This window comes from Thamnophis elegans, chromosome 6, assembly GCF_009769535.1.
Source record: "Thamnophis elegans isolate rThaEle1 chromosome 6, rThaEle1.pri, whole genome shotgun sequence".
Classification (NCBI taxonomy): Eukaryota; Metazoa; Chordata; class Lepidosauria; order Squamata; family Colubridae; genus Thamnophis; species Thamnophis elegans.
The window spans coordinates 79,157,196-79,178,806 of record NC_045546.1 but is presented as its reverse complement, the minus strand read 5'-3'; the positions used below and the strand labels follow the sequence as shown (position 1 = coordinate 79,178,806).

General features: G+C 38.4%; 1 protein-coding gene across 1 annotated transcript in view; it reads left to right on the top strand.

The window, feature by feature from the left end:
• Window positions 1-18,968, top strand: part of CTNND2 (catenin delta 2) — a 256,541-nt gene extending 237,573 nt beyond the window's left edge. Inside the window, 4 exon segments of the mRNA XM_032219498.1 lie at window positions 5,516-5,629; window positions 8,602-8,733; window positions 15,013-15,086; window positions 17,691-18,968. Of these exon segments, the coding sequence (XP_032075389.1) occupies window positions 5,516-5,629; window positions 8,602-8,733; window positions 15,013-15,086; window positions 17,691-17,951 (581 nt within the window). The 3' untranslated portion in view covers window positions 17,952-18,968.
• Window positions 18,969-21,611: the final 2,643 nt, after the last annotated feature.

Below are 21,611 nucleotides of genomic sequence, written 5' to 3'. Positions count from 1 at the left end.
TTTACTTTTGTGGCAAGCCTTTCTTCATTGTGAGCCTTAGCTTTCCTTACTTCATCTTTTCAAGCTCAGGGTATTTACTGATATTCTGCCTTAGTTATGTCCCCCTCTTTCCACTTTTTATACTTATCTTTTTTTCTTTCAATAAGTTCACTTATATAGTGTAAGTGAACTTATTTACATTGGACTCTTCTAGTAAGGACTTTGTTTTACCACTTTTTATAAAAACTCTTCTATTTTTATTGTATTTTATTTCTGAAAATTTCTCTGATCTTTTTTTCTTCTTAAAGAGGCAGGAACTTTCCATTTTATCTCTTCTATTTACTCTCTATGCTGGGAAAAAATATTTCAATTCCTCCTGCAGTTAGCTGACTGGAACCGATTGTCCTTGAAGTCAATTATGTATGTTTTTGAATTGTGTACACTAAAAATGATAACAACAAAAGTTTCCAGGGAAGTGTTTGAAAGAAGAATGCTTCTTACCTTAAAAGCCTTTTTTGAAAGTTTAGATAAGTTCAGTAATGCAACAACAATTATAAATCACCCTAAAGATGCTATTCAGATGCACGCAACAACAGAATTAGATTTGCAGTCAGATGGATTGGAAATTAATCTGTTGCAACAGAGTTGGAGGAGAAGAAACTTTGTTGGAAAATTACAGATTTGGTGGATAAGGTAGAACGGGCTATGAATCTAAAAAAACAGAGATGACAGAAGGTTTGAAAAATAATTATATGAAGGTATCTGCAACAGAGATTTATGACTTCGGAAATGCAATTATGTGGAAAGACCCCAGTATTAACTTTAAGGACAAGTTTTATTACTAAGAATCATTCAAGGGTATTTGATTCTGGATGGACCAGGGACAATGATTGAAGTGAATAAGACTTTCTGGAAATTATTATTTTTTCCTTTCTTTTTGTCTTGTTTGATTTGGCTTCACTTTTTTATTGGAGTTGTATTTTAACTTTTAAATACAATTTTAAAAAAATTAAAAAGCAGAAAAGAAGCAGTTCCCATTTCTGATATTGTCTTGAGTTTTGTCAAGTTGAGAGATCATTGCACTTATTACTATTTTAGTAATCTAGGTTCAAATCTATACTCAGACATATCATTGGTTGATTTTTTTTAAAATTATTGATAATTATGGGCCTGCTAAAGGAAGACAATATGTGAAATAATTTGTACTAAAAATTTGCATTATAATAATTACTGTATTTCAATATATTATACATGTAGTAGCTGATTATTGTTCATCATTGCTAGAGCTTTTGGGTGTGCTGGTTTAGATATCTTGTTATCACCCTGGATTACCGTATTTTTCAGAGTATAAGACACACCTTTTTATTCCAAAAAAGAGGGTGAAAACCTGGGTGCATCTTATACTCTGAATGTAGCCATGTGCGTCATCTGGAAAAGGGGCAGGTGAAGCGGGAGCTGCAGAGATCGTGATGGCTGGAAAGGAGAAACGTTTTGCTTTCGGGGCTCCCGCTCGGCTCGGCTCCTGGGAGGGCTCAGGCGGCGGTGGTGGTGGTGGCAGCGGCTCCTCACTTTGCTGGGGAATGAAGTCATTGTGGCCATTGTCTCCTCTGAGCTGCCCGCCGAATCTCTGAAGCACCTTTTGCTTGCAGGACGAGGAGGGCAAGGGCGGAGTATACCAAAGCTTCTGAGTAACTGGGAAAGAAAATTGCACTTGGAACTGCCAAAATCTGCTGCCCCAAAAGCACAGCTTTCTTTCCCAGTCACTCAGAGGTTTTGGTTTAAGGAGGTGCTGCTTTAAGCCACCCTCTTCCTCCTCCTCCTGAAAATGAAAGGTGCCTCAGAGATGGTAGATTTCTCAGAACACTAGATTGGGAAGTTAAAAACTTGAAATGGGGTACAATCAAGCTTGATTTAAAGGCTTTGACTTCTGAGATCGTGGCGTTGCCACCCAAAATGCTGGTATCGCGATCTCTGCAGCGTCCGCTTTACCTGCCCCTTCTCGGGCAGTTCCAGGCAGCAGAGATCGCAGTAATAGCATTTTCGGATGGCAGCTCAGAGACCTCAGGAGCCAAAGCTTTTGAATCAAGCTTGATTGTATCCCATTCCAAGTTTTTAACTTCTCAATCTAGCATTCTGAGAAAAGTCTTTGTAGATTGTTCCTCTTCCCTTCCCTTCCTCCACCACTACCACTCAATCTCTCCGGATGTACTAACAAAGCTTCCTATTATTTTTTTTATGCTGACTATGAATTGGATCAATAGCTGAACTTCCATAGAAATTAGTAGTGTATTATAACTGGTATTTTGCATCATATATAACTTTGGATGGTGTTACTAGGTATATGCCCAAGCACATTTTAGATTCATGAATATTCCCTTATATTCTCTATGGTATCATAAAAGATTATCAGTAGTGTTTTTTTATGAATGAATTCAATAATCCCACATATGAAATCTCCAGTCTTTCACTGACAAATACACAGAATTGGTATTTAAGGAATTTCTTTCAGGAAGAGCAAAAATAAACAAGTTCTGATTATTTTCATTTGGGATATACAAAATATGAAACGATTTTGTTGTTAGATGAGGCTTTGAATCACAACACACAAAAGTACCACCTGTATCAATGTTAAGTGTTCCCATCATGTTAGGTCAAGAGTTTGCCCAATTTAGCAAGAAGGGAACACGTAGCAGTGCTTGTCCAGGAAAATTACATTGCATTTTCATTTCATTACCAGTATCTCACAGAAAACAAATATGTGTAATCTTTATTTTAATTAATCTGCTTCATGATATAGTTTGCTTCTTAACCATATTAAATACTTAAATAGTAGACCCGTTACCTTTATTAAACATTCTCTTCCTCGTCTTCTTTTTGAATTTCTTGCTCAATATTATTACTCTATTGCATGCTTAAATTTCACAAGAAGAAACTTTACCAGTGGGAATAGCAATAGACTTATATACCGCTTCATAGGGCTTTCAGCCCTCTCTAAGCGGTTTACAGAGAGTCAGCATATTGCCCCCAACAATCTGGGTCCTCATTTTACCCACCTCGGAAGGATGGAAGGCTGAGTCAACCCTGAGCCGGTGAGATTTGAACCACTGAACTGCTGATCTAGCAGTAGCCTGCAGTGCTGCATTTAACCACTGCGCCACCTTGGAAAAACCCTACCTGAAAACCCTTACAGGAACTTGAATATGTTGCTAATCTCTGTGCTTGGTAATCACATAGAGAGTGCTAAGGAATCTGAATGTAAATATTCTGCATCAAATTGCATTCCAAGAAGTGGAGAACACCTGGATAGAACAACTCACACAGGTAAGCAAGCAAAAAAAAAAGAACAATCACAACAAAGTGTTTGTTGCTGTGACTACTTCCCCCTTCCCTTTGTAAATAAGGTGACTTGCCTACACTGTAATGACAAAAGGAAATGTTTTTCACTCAGAAAGCACTTATCCCTGCTCAGATTAAACTCTGAAGCTGTTGGCACCAGTCATCCATTTCACTCACACACAATTCTGCCTAAGAGAGCAACGCATGTATACAACAGAACAAACCATTACAGCACCCACATGAAGTTTTTCTTTTTTTAAAGTCTCAGATACTTCTTTTGCTACTATTGTGGAATATTAGTGGTATTGCACAGACTTCCTGACTCAAGCAGGGAAAAATAATTTAGTTCATCACTTTGCATCATTGCTCCACTCATCACACCCATTAAGCTTCCCAAAAATGCCATATGCATTCCAGTGACGTGCGGTCAGCTTTAGCCCTGGTGAGGCACTTTTTAGACTTGTGGACTTCAACTCCCAGAATCCCACAGCTAGGCATGCTCAGTTCCAATTTAAAGTGACAGCATTTCCCCCCCCTTGCAAAATAAGTTTTCCCATTCTTTTTCTTCTCCCTCCCCCTCCTTCCTCCCTCCCTCCCCCCTCGCTCAAACAGACACACGCACACAGAGAACTTCGATCCCTCTCTCATTCACTCACTCTCAAACACAAACACAGAAGTTGGATTGGATATATTTTCCAAAGGCTTGAAAGCAGCTCCTGTGCCATACCCCCCGCTTCCTCTGCTGCCTTCCGATCAAACTTTTTGAATTCCTCCCCCCTCTCCACACACGCACCTTTTCCAGCTGTTTCAGAGACGATTTCAACTCTGCTTCTCCCTGCCCTGCCCTGCCCTCCCCTCTTGAAAAGCCAGCGCTCTGTCAGACTGAGCTAGTCGCTCCCAGAGAACTCTAAAAAGCCTCTTAAAATGCCCTCTACAGGAGGCAAGAGAATACGTGCCTCATTTGCATAAGGAATTCTTTGCTTGTTAACCCTTGCTTAACTCTTAAAAGGCGAAAAATTCCTTATGCAAAAGAGGTCCCTAGTTCTCTGGCCTCCTCCTAGTTAATACCAAGAGCAGACACCAAGCCACTGTGACTTGAAATCTGGTAGCAACTACCCTGGCTTTAATTATTTTAAGAAAATTATTTAAAATCCTTTCCCTGAGGAGACTGGTGAGGCCCCCCCCTCCCTTGCCTGTAGTGACTGCACGTCCCTGATGCATTCCTGTGGCCTCAAAGGCATAGCTGCTTTGGCCTTAAACATGGCTATATTCACAGACACCAAAGTCTCTTTCCTCAGTGTGGGTTGGGGGCTGAGGTGTAAACACTGACAAAGAATCAGATGGCATCACTCACTCTTCTCTCCTTCTACGTATAAATATCTATGTATTCAGATTTTAAAAATAATGTCTTCCCCTCACTGCCTGAAGCTAATTCTTTCCATTTCCAATTATTTCCTACAGACTGTCCTCCAAATACAAGAACTATCTCATAGCCTGTTAAAAAACAGGAGAGGAGAAAGATTTCCTTACAAGTGCCCAGAAGAATGCACAGAATTGAGAACCTGCATGACAACTTACATACTATGATTGGCAGTTATGCAGCAAATGCATCAGATCTTATGCTTGCTCCCCAGCTGCTGATGAACAACTTCTCACATTTTTTAATCTTTTGGGTCCCACTTCCTCCCAAATGCTGGACAATAAAGTATTTGCCATTGTTCCTTGTGTGAGTTTTTGTTTGGCTGCCTGGCTGGTTGGTTAGTTGGTTGGTTGGATAGATAGATTTGCTACTAACAGTCCAAAACTGGTCATCTCTTTCCCCTACTCTTGCTCATTTGTTAGTTGGTGCCATATTATATCCATGGAGTTGAATGAGACAAAATACAAATCCAGGATCAGTGGCTTCTTCCCCTTTATTACTCATTCTTGTTCCCTGGATTATGGGGTTTTACAAAGGAACAGGAAGTACTGCTTTTAGGCAGATGGGGAGGTTAGGGTAGTGGCCACGCGATTATGCAGCAGTATTCCAACTTGGTTTTAGTGTTTCTAAGTGTTATTTGCCTCACATTAACCTTATTGTTTTATGTACATATTGTATATGGCTGTTAAATTTGCAACAGCAACAGAACTCAAGGTATTCAGTATAGAACAACTGGGATTTAAAAACAACATATTCCCATTCAAATCATTTCATTTCTAGATGGACTTATCCAGCATTCTGACCCATTGCCTAGAGGAAAAACTAAGACCTTACAGAAGGCCAATATACCAACAGGGCCTGAAGCAGTGCTTTATATTCAACCAAGCAATTCAGGTATATAACATCTGAGTTATTCAGCAGCTTTTACCTGTAGTTTCTGATTTCTGTCATCTATAGCTGAGCATTTTTGTTCTCACGCTGTAGAAATGGAAAGTGTACGCATTTTCTTGCTTGGATAAGCCTTGAATCTTTGTATCAAGTAGGCTATATGGGCTTTTTATGGGCACACACTTACAGAGCTGGTTTTTCCCCTCTACAGTACTTTATAATAGTAACAACCACCCATGGATGCCAACCTCCCATTACAGCAAGAGTCTGCTATATACTATTCGGGTTACTCCAGAGGTGGGTTCCTACCGGTTCGCACCGGTTCAATAGAACTGGTTCATCAAATCTACCGAACCAGTTAGAAGAGGTTCCACCAGTGGACCCGGAAAGCAGGCCACACCTACAGAAGAGGTTCCAAAAATGTTTGAAACCCACCACTGGGTTACTCACATGGAAAATTGCATTCTTACCCAATTTTACCGTGAGTGACATAACACAGATTGGTGGGTAGTCATAGAATTTACAGAGGTTTGTAAATTTTGGTTACTTGTTGTTCTGGTTTCTCCCCTTCCTTGTTAATTTGAATACATTCTGGATATATTACCTATGCTAATAAATAATTGTCACTGCCTAATTCATGTAAGATTGCATATCGCTGTGTTCATTTTTGTTTTGAAAATATTCTCTATCAAGTTATGAAGAGATTGGAGATTGTATAATGGATTTTGCCAGTTTTTCCTTGATGCCTTTGGGTAAACTGTCATTAATATCCATTTTCACTGTGTTTTGCATAATATATTTTATAATAACTGAGAACAAACTTACAATGTATGGCCTCAGCACGATTGAATAGATAGCAAATGGGATACCAAAATCCATGAATGAAATTTAAGAAAATTAAATTCAACTTTATAAGAGAACAATGAGGTGGCAAAAAGCATGAAAAACAGGAACATTCAGGCTTTCTGCACTGTTGGTTCAAAAGAGCTGGTGACTGTGAAGATTTCAAGGATGTGTGGCTGCAAAAAAAATCCTTTATCCAAGCACAGTCATTGTCATGTTTCTTTGATTCTTGAGTAATTCCAAGTAGCCAAAGATTCTTCATCAAGAAAAAAAAATTGGAAGCCCTACTAAGAAACCTAGAAAACTAATTGCAAGATCTGCTAATTTTTGCTGGGAAACAATAGAGAAGGCTGGAAAAAGAAAATGTAGCTAGTTTTTTTTTAAGACCTAGTAGAATAAGCAAATAAGATTTCCAAGTATTAGGTAAGGAGAAAGCATACATCCGGCTCCCTTTGTGCTTTCTCTTAAGAAACCAATTGCATCTTCACTGTGAATAAGCAAAGAAGCAGCATGGATTTGTTTTGAATTGGAAGAGGCTCTTGCTGCAATCAATGTGCTCCAGATAGCTAGCAGATTTCCCCTTTTGGAAAAAATGAATCAAAAAACTTCACCAAACATTACAAATCCAGCTAATTTGCAATATAAAAAGACAAGGATGGCAAGCTGTATAATACCTTTATCTGGGCCTAGAGAATTTGATTACCATGTTTGACTAATAGCAATGCTGATAATAGTTTCACTTGAAAGAATAACATCTATTTTTGGAGTTTATGTGGTGGATTACAAGCATGCCTCTTGAAAGGATATATCTCAAAGCCCACATGTTTCCACAATACCTTCTGATTTGATGATCCCATAGCATTGAAAAGCATGTATATCATACTTGCTAGCTAAATTTAGTTTAGGAATTAATCAGGTATGACTAGATTGAGTTTTTTGGTCCTGAAGGAGGAGCTTGAAACAAACTGAATAATAAAAAAAACTTACTGGGCTCCATTAAGGAAGACTCAGGAAATCACAGCAGAAATTTTAAGTTTCCAAACCTCCTTTTTTTGCCTAAAAGAAAGGGAACTAGGGAAGTCTTTAATAATTGGTGAAAAGGGAGCAGAAGGCTGTCTTTAATTATTAGTCATATGATGTTCCATTTATCCCTTCCTTTGAGCAAAAATTTCCCCTTGCTGCTGTGCATCTTAACAAAAAGCCATCATTGAAAGTATATGAGCGTATCAAATCAGTCCTGGGTATATTAAATTTCATAAATCTGCTATTTTAGATCTGGGCCTTTGTGGAACTGATATGAATAGAACACGAGTGTGATTCTGGGTCACAAAATGGTAATATCATAAAAGATAAGTGAAGTCAAATCAAACGGCTATGTGCACATCCTCCCATTATGACAGATTTTATGGAATTCATGTACTGTACCTTTGAATAATTCTAGAAAGGTTCGGGAGTCCCATATTTGGCCTGTAGTGACATAATCATCACTATTATAACAGCTATGGTGGCACAGTTGTTAGAATGCAGTACTGCAGGCTACTTCTGCTGACTGCCAGGAGTTTGGTAGTTCAATTCTCACTGGCTCAAGGTTGGATTTGAATGCCTTCCATCCTTCTGAGGTGGGTAAAATGAGGACCCAGATTGTTGGGGGCAATGGGCTGACTCTGTAAATTGCTTATATTGGGCTGTAAAGCACCGTGAAGAGGTATATAGGTCTATGTGCTATTCCATTATTCTATTCCTTGTGTGTGTGATGCCATTGATTGATCTGATCTGTATCAATGGGGGTTCAACAAGTGCAGAGCTGTCATGGCTTATCTCAGTGGCTTTACCTTTCCCTCTTCTATAAGACAAATATTTTAAACAGCTGAAGTTCAAAAGCAATATGGTAAATTTAATTTCTAAGTTATATGATCAAGATTATTATTATTATTTAAGTGGATTATTTCCACTTAAGAGTTTTAGGTATGTCCAGATGCCACAGATTTTCAAACGAAACTAGTTTGAAAGAGATTCTTTTCAAACCTGCTGCATTGTTGCATTGCTTAGAACGTGTGTTTATATGCTTTACTATGTAACTCAAGAGTTCTATGTAAGTCAAGAGTTCTAAAATCTGCATTTGTTTTTGTTTGTAGCAAGTGCCCCAGCCTCCCCTCGGGAAATGATCAGTTTAAAAGAAAGAAAAACAGATTACGAGTCAACTGGAACAAATGCTACTTACCATGGGAATAAAGGAGAGCATACTTCTCGAAAGGACACCATGACAGGTGAGCCAGGAATTGTATGTGATATATAAACATTGTGGAAGACAACCTTCTGGGTTGGAATTGACTCTGTTGGTAATACAGACATACTTAGTAAGCATGTTTTAAGTTTTACAGTCTTTGTAAACTACATTCATCTCTTCTACTCACATATTGCTAATCATTTGGAGCCAACAATTTGACTGAATTCAATTTGTATATCTATTGAATGTCACATTTTAACTTTTATTTCAAAACTCCAAACCTTCAATCTCTGCATCATAATGTTTACTATAGGAATCTGGCATCCTAATTCTATTTCCCCTATAACAGGAAAAGCGATTTATTTGATTTCATTTCCTCTTTCTCTTCCTCCTTCCTTTAAAGCAGTATTTCTCAACTTCAGCAACTTTTAAGATATGTGAACGTCAACTCACATATTTTTTTTACCAGCGTGCTTTAAACTGAAAGATGTAAAACACTATTTTAAACTGAAGGATGTATGTATGAACCACTTATTGTTGCTTAATAACAATATTGGAGAGCACACACAATCATCTTTAGCTATTGTGCTTTGGCAGGAATTATAATATTGTAATTCATCCCATGTGGCGTCAATCACTGCTTGTGACAGCCCAAATTCCTTTTTTTACAGCTCTGCATTATCTAGGGAATGTAATTTTCTCTCTTTAACAAATGCTAATTAGCTTCTTCCCACACAAAAATGGCTTAATTTTACAGTTACATTTATTGCTATTTAAAATTGTAATGTTTATGCTGTTTCCTGAAAAGGGGTATAAAATAGTTCTGTGAGATATTTTTTTCATTTAAAATAGAAGTCTTTAACAGGTCATGGCAGAAGAGAATATTGAATGCTAACCAACCTCAGATTATGTAATTAATACATTTGGGAAGATGGCATGAAAATCATCATCTGTTTAGAAACAGTTTGTTACAAAAAATAGCATAAAGCTAGATTTAATTTCAGCTGCATGTAAGGATTCTAATGCTGTCCAGATATTTCATTCTACAAATTCCATAATCCACTGTCATTGGTTGCGGTTGACGGGAGTTGGTCATTTGAGGAGCCAAGAGCATTACACGTGGAACACATCAAGTTGGGAAAGGCTGGTTAATGCCATACCTTTATTGGTGATTATAACCTCACTCAAGTGTTTACATTCATTATACAGTATGTGCTTCTTTGCCTTTTCAGATGTTATATCTGTGACATCATTTAGAAGAACTCTGATACTGTTATATACATCAATGCAAAGGCCTCTATTGTGCAAACAGGAGCCCTTTGCCTATTGACATCATCTTTTCTCCTTATGTTATCATGAGACAGAGAAGAAACTCACCATTCCCCTGATGGGAAGAGAGCCCTTTAATGCTTCAAAGGATCTTAAGGGGGGGGGGGGCATCTGCATTGGTTTATGTCTATTCATATCTCCAAAATTCCACCATTTATCAGTTTTAGATTTGTCTGGCAATCATGCTAATAATAAGAAATTGCTATTTTAGTAACTAATTTTATTGATTTTTAGTATATTTTTAGTCATAGGTAGTCAGCTAAATCAGTGGCTCCCAATCTGTTCAGCGCCAAGGACCAGTTCTGAGAAGGGTTTTTTTCCCACAGATCAGGGAGGCTCATGTTCTGCCTGGATCCCACATGTGTGTGGATGGGGCTTTGTTCACTTGTTCAGGTGTCAATCCACAGACCCAGGATTGGGGACCCCTGAACTAAATGATACTCCATCAGTTGTGAACTTCTGTACCAGCTTATCACCTCTTCCGCACCACAAGGACAATTTTATCTTTATTACACATCCTCTATTAACCTCTTTTTTTCAGCAGAATAAAGTTATGCTGATTTATTTATTTATTTATTTATTATTAATAGAATTTCTATGCCGCCCAATCCCGAAGGACTCCGGGTGGCTTCCAAAAAGAAGAGGAAGAAAGAAATAATAAAAAGACATAATAAAAAGACACAACACATACAATCACAACACATGCATTCGCTCTAATCGGGGCTGGACCTCAACAATGAGGTCAACAGTCCCAGGCCTGCCGGAATAGCCAGGTTTTAACAGCTTTCCTGAAGGCCATGAGAGTGGGTAAGGTCCGGATCTCTGGGGGTAGCTCATTCCAAAGGGTCGGAGCGGCCACAGAGAAGGCTCTCCTCCGGGGAGCCGCCAACCGACATTGTCTGGCTGACGGCATCTGAAGGAGGCCCAACCTGTGGGATCTCACCGGCCGCTGGGAGGTATGTGGCAGTAGGCGGTCTCGCAGGTACGAGCTGATGGCTCTCTGGGATGAAAATGAGAGTATGGTCACCGTACACAGAGCAAAGAGAGTTTAGTTTTCCACTCATCTGTCTCTACAGGAAATATTTTAAGGAGGTAATTTACTTAGGGAAAAGGGTAACATTTATCAATTTTGTTAACAAGCCACAGAACTAAATTTAACCTGATGCTAATAATTTCTCCATGTTTTAAGGTTATTATAATAGGAATAACAGGAAGTTTCCTAATAATAAGAACATATGTAGGTGGTACTATCTAAACCAAGGATTTTCAAATTCCACCAGCATGCAAAACCTGTTAATTAAAAAAAAATCAATCAGAGACAAACCATAATGAGCACAAACATCCTTCTAGAAAAAGAGAGGTTCCAAGATTAGCTGACAAGGATTGCCTTTTCTATTATATCTTTAAAAATGTTGCATACACCCTTGATTATCTTTGAATAAAAGGAGATGTTTTTGGTCCTTATTTTCTCCCAGAACCCAACCAAATTCTTGGAACACAGTTGAAATATCCTTACCTAAATATGTATGTTGAGGGAGTAAAAGTACAAGCTGGAGGAAAACTATTTAAAAACATTAGATTGTAGTAAAACCAAATGGATTCACTGCTCTAGATGATGATGCTTGATAGCTGTTCCTTTCAGCAATTTTGTTTGATAATTAGGAGACCAGCCTCTCAAGAGCTATCATTCTAAGCTTCTTGTTAAACAGCAATGCCGTTCCATCATACCATAACACCATGTCCTATAGCATTCCCCAAATGTCATCCAGTGGAGCCAAAAGATCAAATGAACTCTACGAGAACAATAGTTCTGATCATCTGACGCCCATGAATCCTTCATTAGACAATTGATTCATCAAGAACTTTTGAAGAACTGCAAAACAGCAACAGATAAGGTACTGTTTAGAATTGGATTTTATGTTTAAGAACCCATTTTAGCTTCTTCCCTAGTGTAATTTGTTGGGCTGATTCTTCACATTTTTGATGTCATGGAGTAGATAGCTCTTATCACTCACTATCCCTCAATGCCATGCCTGGGTTGTGTGGGGCAAGTATATGGTTGACTACTCCTTACATAGCTACTGTGTAAGTACAACCTTGCTTGTGGGAATCTAATTGAGTAGTATAAAGGGCCAGATTGATATATGCTACAATGGGAGCATGTTTATTGACCTGTTCCATGCAAAGTTAGTTAGTCTATCATTTTCTTCTCTCACTTTTTAACCAGTGATTTTTGCAAGATTTTGTTATTCCATTTCTTGGGGTGTTTCTTTCTTTTCCCCTTGCTCCCTCTATCTTGCATTTTAGCTGGCTACAGTAAGACAAAGATAGGAATCTCATTTTTGCCCTGCCAGATAGTCAAGTATCTTATAAGACTAGACTTTCAAGCCAAAACAAATGTGATCTGTAATAGTTTATGTTGTCTGGTTATGAACAGAGATTACAAAACTTATTTTGCTTCTACAGGTTACCAGAGCAGAGCTTGTGGCACATGGTTACCACCTCAAATCTGAAGAGCAGACGAAGACTAAATGAACAATTATTCTGTTTGACTATGTATGAACTGAATTATCACCTTGACAAAGAGCTTTCAACTGACATAAAAGAAAACCAGAATCAAACCAAACATTGAACAGTTCAATAAAGCATGATATGAAATCTCAGCATTCTGAGCCTTTCTTTTTAAACTCTAACAGATAATTTGCAGTCAGATTTTTTTAGATGACTTGACTTGACTTAAGTCTTTAGCGTCGGTACGGCATCGCCAATCCCTTCGCTGTAGAGTCGCATGCATCCCGAATCAACGGGATCCATGATTCTAGGCTGAGTACTACTTGAGCTCGCCGGGCCCAAGAGTTGACAGAGCCCCTTCTGTTGGAAAACGGTGGGCACCTCGAGAAGGCAGGGGTTGTCTTGATAATGAGAGGCTATATTTTACGCGTCAATTATCCTTTGCCCACCAATAACTTTGGATTGAAGTTGCAGAGTCAGAGATAGTATGCAGCCATAAAAGTCTGGATCACAGCTGCACTGTACTTGGCATAGGAGACTATTAGGAATATGAAGCCACTCCTACCTTTGAGCCAGGTTTGGTGAGACCAGGGAGGGAAATAGTAAAGCTGTAGCAAGAACTTCCAGGTCCATCCAGTCTGTTGGTTGCAGTTCTCTTGAGTTAAGTCCTTGAGTCTGAAATTGCCGTCCAATTGTAAAAATACCTGATGGTCAGTGAGTGACAGTCCTATTCTGATTCAACCTCTTGTTATCCTTTTATAAGACCTTCCCAACAAAAGAACATGTGTCAAGACGTCTTTTAAATAATTATGATCAGTTTACTGATAACCCTTGCATTTTCAAGAGTATTTTGAAATCAACTAACATTCAGGCCTCCTAAATTTCTTTGTATTCATTGAGAAGAACATAAAACAAGTACTACTTGTTTGCATAATTCTGGATACACCTACTATATGTGGGGGTTCAAGTTATTAATGAATGATATTAAGGATGCTTGTTCTGGAACAGCTGTTGTCTGTTTAATGCTGATAGCTTTAGAATCTTAGCACCAGAAAAGGAGAATTAATCTTAATGTTATTAGCTGAATATTCATTCATTGAGGACTGATTTTTCCCCCCAAGAAGCAGGAAGATTTTTAATTTTGTATTTTAAAATGACTGATTGAATATTTTAATTAAATAGTTATTTACTACTGAATTTTAATATTTGTCCACCATGCATTTACAATGATCCCATCACATATTCTTAGCTGATTTCCAGGTATAAAGTCTATGTGAGTGTGATCAAGCACTTTCTCATATACATACCGTCTCTTGATTTCTTATACATAAATATATTTCTGTACTACACATATATGCCCACAGTTTGCATCTTGATGGATATTCACGGGTGAACAATAAAATCTGGGGGAATGTAAAGGAGTACACTTGATCACTGGCAGCCCACATGTTAGACTCTTATCCTAACTGAACGCTCACAAAATAGACTGCTATATTTGGCTTGTAGGCTTCAGAAACAACCCATAAAAATTATAAAATAGATTACCACACAGAAAACTGGACATTATTCTCTCATCATATGGAAAGGAAGTCATGCAATTGTCGTTCTAATAACCATTGGTCGAATGTTGAGAAAATAGATTCCCTGACGAAACCTGCTAGAATAACTAGCTTTTAAAAGTATTATGTAGCCAGGCATTCTACGACCACAAGATTACTATGTATGTAAAATATATACATTTAGGGTAATTATGTAATGTTCCATTTATATCAGCTGTAACATCTGGCATCACTCATTTTAAAAAAACCTCATCAGATATATTGTGTATGTCTATAGTTCTATTATATCTACCCTTTCTATGGTTTTCCTCCACTAAATATGACAGCAAAGAAAATCAGATTTTTTGGTTGAGCGTCGGAGTATATACTACCTTAAATAAACAAAGCACATTTTCCCAGAAACGTTCAAGAGGAATCAAATCTCCCTTGAACCATTCTTAGTGATCCAGGAGTTTGTATGCTGCATTGGGTTCTGAAAAAGTATTTTTTTTGTGACAGCTCAATCTTTTTTATACAGCTTTAAACCGAACATTCATACATTTATTTATGGCTCTGCAAAGCATAGCGTGATTTAGCAAAGTGTTCCTACACAGCTGCTCTCTTTCCGGTGTGCTGTCTTCCCTTAATCTCTTGTTTGCTAATACATCTTGGACAGACAAGAGTCAATTGTTCATTGATGTCAGATTGATTTCACAGCTACTTCTCACTGTTAAACTGTTTTCAAGAAATCTGTATGTAGTAAGTATCTATGATTGGCTTCGGTACAGCATAAAGATTTCTCGTTTCCTAATATATGGAAGGGATGAAGTGCAAACATGTCAGTCACATGTTCTTTATTATAGAGGATTCAATAAATCATTGCTAATAAGGTCTCAACCCATTTTGACTAGTAACGTAATCCCTATTTTTCCCACTTATAGGTCAGAACTCTGGAATCTCTACTTTGTATAGAAATTCTTACGGTGCACCTGCTGAAGATATCAAACACAACCAGGTAAGTGGGTAAATCAACTTATTCCATTTTTGAACTAAAAAAATAAATTAATATAGCTGCAATAATTTTAAAGAATCATAGTTGAAAAACTATTCAATGTTTCACTGATACGAACTTTTCTCAAGTCTATCCTGGTAAATGCTATATTTATCAGTAAATTATGGAAATGCAACTTATATTCAACTATTTTCAGAGGAGCTTTATTATTCAGATGCACCAGCACATGGCAGAAACATTTTCATTATTATGTTTGTAAGCATGTCTTTATTTGCAAATAAAAGAGAGTGAAAGCTGGGCATTTTCAAAAAGTAGTTTTGAAATAATCTGAAGTAGTCTCCTGGCAATATTATTAAACATCTCTAGTATATGTTTTTCATATTTTCCGTGGCATATATGTATATAAGAGAAAAATGAGGCAAGGGAAGCTCCATTACTCAGGAAGTTGCTGACGGGAGTGTTGAGAAGAATGTGAAAAAGTGAAAGATAGAGACCAATATTAGAAATATATTTTCATGAAAATGGAAAACAGTAACCACATATTTATGAAAAAAGCTTTCAGTGATTGTTTTATAGTAGTTTAAAAACTCAGTTTACTAGCTTTCAATGAGTATCTAAATTCCTTCACAATTAAAAAAATTGCTATCATGTAAATGAAGACACATAGTGGATTATGTATTTAATCTTTGACTGTTGCGTGACCCGACAAATGCGCGCACGACAAAAGCCCACCGACGAAACCGCAGTGAGAAAACCGCAACGTCATCAACACGCCCACAACAGGGCGCCAACAATAGCGCGCCGACAGAAGCGCGATTTAAGTTAAGGTAAGGGAAGCGCAATTTAAGGTAAGGGAAGCGCAATTTAAGTTAAGGTAACGGTTAGGTTGAGGGTTAGGTTTAGGGTTAGGTTCAGGGTTAGGTTTAGAACTCACGGTTATTACTTGTTCGTTGAAGGTGCGCTTTTGTTGGTGCGCTGTTGTTGGCGCGCTTCTGCGCTCATTCGTCAGCGCAATTTAGAACTCGCGGTTTTCTTGCCGCGGTTTCGTCAGCGCGCTTTTGTCGAGCGCTCATTTGTTGGTGAACTCAACTGTTGTGTGTATCTAAGTCAGTCTTGATTCTAAGTAACTGCTAGGACATGTCCCTGCAGTTTTCTTGGGAACATTTGCAGAAGTGGCTTGCCACTGCCTGTTTCCTAGAGCTAAGAGAAAGACATCCAGATGGCTTCATGCCTAGATCAAGACTAGAACTCAAGGTCTCCTGGTTTCTAGCTCAAGAGCCTTTAACCGCTATACCAAGCTAGCTCTCACCTTCTACTTAAAACACAGTGCTGTTACCCTGCCCAGGGTATGACCTTTGGGATAACTATTCCGTGACTGTGGACTAAACATTTCTGTAAGTAGCTTTTTGGTCTGAAACCATTATTGCTAGCATGCAGCCAGGATATTTTTTTTAATGTTTCAAAAACCTCAGTTTCTTATATTTCAAATTCCATATGATTGTATAGTAATTTTTCTTCTAAAAGAATAATTATTTCCTAAAATCACAAATTATAAAACCAGCAAGCGAACAAGCAAACTGATAAGCAGGAAACAAGAAACAGAAAACAAAAAGAAAACAGAAAAAAAATGAATGGTTTAAGTTATCGTATTTGCATTTTTATGAGATATCTTATGAACTTCTCTTAGTACCAGCTGTAGAGTTATGTGACATACGAGGATGCAATAGCTAGCAGCAATAATATGGATCAGGGCCTACAAAGGGATGTCAGGTTGGGAAGGGTGCAGATGATCTGAAGTGAGCTGACTTGCCCTGAAAGAATCTAGATGTCTCTTTAAATATGAATTTAAAGATTTAAATAATTTAAAGAAATATGTCTAAATATATGAATTTACTGATGGACAAGCATTCCTAATATTGTTCTCATTCTGCAAATCTGAGATCCTCCACTCACAAATCATATTATGTGTAAAAGTTTAGTGTGAAGTCTATTTTATCCCTTTTTTGAGGAAAAGTTTGAAGTTTATTGACATTTGTATGCCGCCCACTCACCAGGGACTCTGGGCGGCTTACAGAAATACAAGGGACATATAAAAACTAAAATAAAAATACAATAATTAAAATACACATCATACATACTGATTAAAGTGGGGCTGGATACTAATCAACAGCCCCAGGCCAGGTCTTAATAGCTTTACGGAAGGCCGAGAGAGTGGGGAGGGTCCGGATCTCTACGGGAAGATCGTTCCATAAGGCCGGAGCAGCTACAGAGAAGGCCCTCCCCCGAGGAGCCGCCAACCGACATTGACCGGCCGACGGCACCCGGAGGAGGCCCAATCTGTGTGATCTTATTGGTCTTTGGGAGGAAAACCTCTGTTAAAAGTGGTTGCAAATGCAAATGTAAAGCAATCTTTGGAGAAGATTGGCATTCATCCAGGAAGACTAAGATGTTTTCTGTAGCAGCTGAAATTTCGGTAATGTTCACGTTGTCTGTCTAATAAGTCCCACTGAAGAGGAACCTTGCTCTGCACTCTTAAGTGACATAGCAGTTTGTTTCCCATCATTATAGTCTTCTCTAACAAGCCAAGACTTCTTATTCTGTTGACAGGTTTCAACACAGCCGGTCCCGCAGGAGCCCACAAGAAAGGAATACGAACCATATCAGCCATTTCAAAATTCATCAAGAAACTATGATGAGTCCTTCTTCGAAGACCAAGTGCATCATCGCCCACCTGCCAGCGAGTACAACATGCACCTGGGACTCAAGTCCACTGGCAACTACGTTGATTTCTATTCTGCTGCTCGGCCCTATAGTGAACTTAATTATGAAACAAGCCACTATCCAGCCTCTCCAGATTCCTGGGTTTGAGATTTTGGGCAAGGAAAAAAAAGAAGAGATCCAGGAACTGTGCATGTGCATGCATATCACAAGACATTCTTTTCCTGCAAATTTAGTTTGTTAAAGCCTGTTCCGTAGGAAGGCCCTAATACTCAGTCTGGAACAATTAAGGTATCTTTAGATGGCTAAAAGAATGGGAAACTAAGTGCGGGCGTGTTATTAGAAAGAGTGGGATGTGTATCTATTTCTGTATCTATAGAATCCTATCTCTTAAATATAGATATAGAAATATACTGGGGGGAGGGCAGCTTCGCAGTTGACCTTGTAATGTAGAGTTTAAAACCAATAGTACTGTACACTGAATGTGGCTGAAGGAAGTTAGGGAAGTTACAACCACTGAAGTGAGTCCAGAGTTAAGCACAAGAAAATGAACAGTTTACAAACCTTATGGGGGACAGCTTCCCACCCTTTGTTTCCTCTCCATCCATTGTGAATTTAGGCTTCAAGTTGCATTTGGGATTTCCTCTGTACAGCAAGATGTTTCTTGCCTTTTGTTAATGCATTGTTGTAAAGTATTTGATGTACATTACAGATTTAAAAAACCAGAGAGAACGAGGGAGCAAAGTGCATTGTGTATATTACATCAATGCCACCGTGTTTCTTCATCTATGGTTCTAAATATTGCTTCAATTACACAACTTTGAAATATGTATGAATTTCCAGGGGTATGGGAGGGGTTTTTTTTTTCCTTTTCCTTTTCCTTTTTTTCTTTTACCCAGTATGTTTTAACAGGAGAAAACAAAAACTGATATTTAGCAGTATTGTTCGTTCTGATATGTGAAATGTTTGTGGCAACTAAAAAAAAAAAAGGCATTCAGCAGTTTCTGATAATTAACATTCATCATTCCACACTCCTTGTCAACAAAGTGCTTTTTCACTGCCTAAAATTTTAGATGTAGATATTTGAAATAGATTTTTTTTCATTTATACCAGTTTTCTTTATGATGATACAGTGTTAAAAGAAAATAAATTACAATTGATCTGTCATCCATATTTGCTAAGAATGTCTATTTCCAAGATCCTTAATCAAAATATACATTCTTGCTCATGTATGTACGTATGTGTGTGTCTGTCCTCAAAACATGTGCATACTATTTTGTCTGTACGTTTGTGCAGCATAAAATTGTGTTCCATCACGGTGTTGCCAGACATAATGGAATTATGTTTTGTGTATAAGAATCTGGTGGCCTTCAGATGAAATTCATTCTGCACGCTCGTACACAAAAAGAAACAGGTGTATAGGCTTGTGTAGCAATACATTTGGGTGTTGTTTTTGTTGTGTTTCTGCTTTGGATGGAAGACGGTGTTGTTTCTAATATTTCAAGCCAAAATGTTGAATAGGAGAGGATGTTTTACACTAGTAAACTAAGGTTGTTTTCCCAATCTGATAGGGAAGAGATCTGTGTTCTGCTGATACTTGTAGCAAGAAAAGCAAAGTATAGTGGGGAGGAAGGCAGGGGAAGCTATGTAACTTTCATTATTACAGCCCCCTAAGTGGAAAACGATGTCTGGGGCATTGCTTGAGATGCTCTGCTGACTTCAAAGTAAACCAGTCCAGCAGAAGAGTAAACAAATTTCATAGAAAGCTCAAAACATGGTGATGGGTTCTAATTTGTATCCTAATCTACCCATTTCCAAATAGTATGGAAAATACCAAACACTGTCAGTTTTCAACATATATCTAAACAAATTTAACAGATGGGAGAAGTCTGGTCTGCATGTTAGAAACATTGGTAAGTATAAGCAATCCTCAGTAGCACTTCAGTGGGGTATTGTAGTCATTCTCTTCCATCCTGTGGTGGTGCAACACATCACCTTCATATGTGAAGGCTACATGACACTGGCAATAACTTAGATGCAGCATTGACCCTGAGAAAGAACAATAACCTCTGGTTAGCCAAATCATTGGAGGCAGATCAGAAAATGGGAGGAGAATCAGATGTTCAGTATCCAATTGTTGTTAAGTTAGAGTCGAATTCAATTAACACATGCTGCAAAATTAATCTGAATTATTTTAATAACTGGTAATTGATGATCAAGTGATAGGAACTGCAGGACGGAACTCTTTTGAGGATGCCATTTATCTAGGCTTCAGGCTAAATTTTGTTTTAAGAAACAAACACATTTTTAAATCTATGGTCACAGTTTCCGCTTTTGCAATCTTTGACCTTTAAGTGACTAAATATTTCTGAGTTGTTAACTCAGAGCAGATACAACAGAAAGAAGGGCATATCCATAGACAGGATTTACTGGTCTTTTAAAAAAAGTAATAAATTACTGAATTAAGATTTGAGTCTTAGCATATGGCGCATCCCTACATTTGGTAGTATTTTGTGTAACAGTCAGATATTTGTTTTAAATGAAGGGGGTGTTTGAAGCCCAGACACTGTATTTGCCTGCTTAAAATCTTGCAAGAACTGGGCAAAAAATATTACACTTGCAGCAAGTGATATGAATTCCCTAAATCCACAGCACCCTCCATTTCTGCTACGCAACATCTCACCCTGAAGTCTTCCAGGAGAACTTCAGAAATTATCGCAAATGTAGCAAAAGCAACTGTTAGTTGAACCCTTGACTACTGATCCTTTTCCAGTCTGTTGTGTCTGTCCTACTACTAATATACTGTAGAACCGAAAGTCACCAATGTGACAGGAATGGTTTTGGAAACTTGACTTGTTGTTTTTTTCCCCCTCCTGTGAGAATATCATCCCACAAACAATTTGAAAGATGAAATGTTTCCCTGAATATTGTTTGGGCTAGGGACGAGTAACCAAGACTGTGCCCTCAATTTGTAAAGGGTCAGAACTAGATCAAAAAAGTTCATCCACCACTTCTCATGAACAAGTGCAGGTCACTGTAGAAACTACTTGTGGTATCCTGGGATTTTGACCAATCGTTGACGCTCAAAAACCTTTGCAGTGAAATCTGTGAACAGTTGAGAATGTAGTATTTGATTCATGTATTTCTCTGTCTTCTCTGGTCTATTGCTATAACAACAGTTGTGTGAGGTAGATTGGGATAAGAGAGAAAATGGCTGGTCATAGGTCACCCCAGTGAGTTTCCATCATTAAGAATCGATAAGTTGTTAAAAGCAGATCCAAGATCAATCCTCCCTGTCTTAATCCCACAATTTAGCTACTCTACTACGTTGTGTCTCTATTTGAAAGGATATAATAATTAAGTTTTATTTTATTTATATGCCGCCCTATTCCCTAAAAGGGACTCAGGGCGGCAAACAACTTAAACGGGAAGGGGAAACATACAAGTACAAAATATACATATTAAAATGACCAACAACCACACCTGTCGAGAGGGGAGGGGAGCTCATCAACCCCAGGCCTGCCGACACAGCCAGGTTTTAACGGCTTTTCGGAAAGCAGGGAGAGAGGTGAGGGTCCGAATCTCCGCGGGGAGTTCTTTCCAAAGGGCCGGAGCTGCAACAGAGAAGGCCCTCCCCTGGGTCGTAGCCAGATGGCATTGGCTGGTGGATGGAACCCGGAAGAGGCCGGCCCAGTGCGAGCTAACGGGTCTTTGGGAGGTAATTGGCAGCAGGCGGTCTCTCAAGTACCCAGGTCCAATACCATGAAGGACTTTATAAGTAATAACTAGCACCTTGAAGCGTATCCGGAG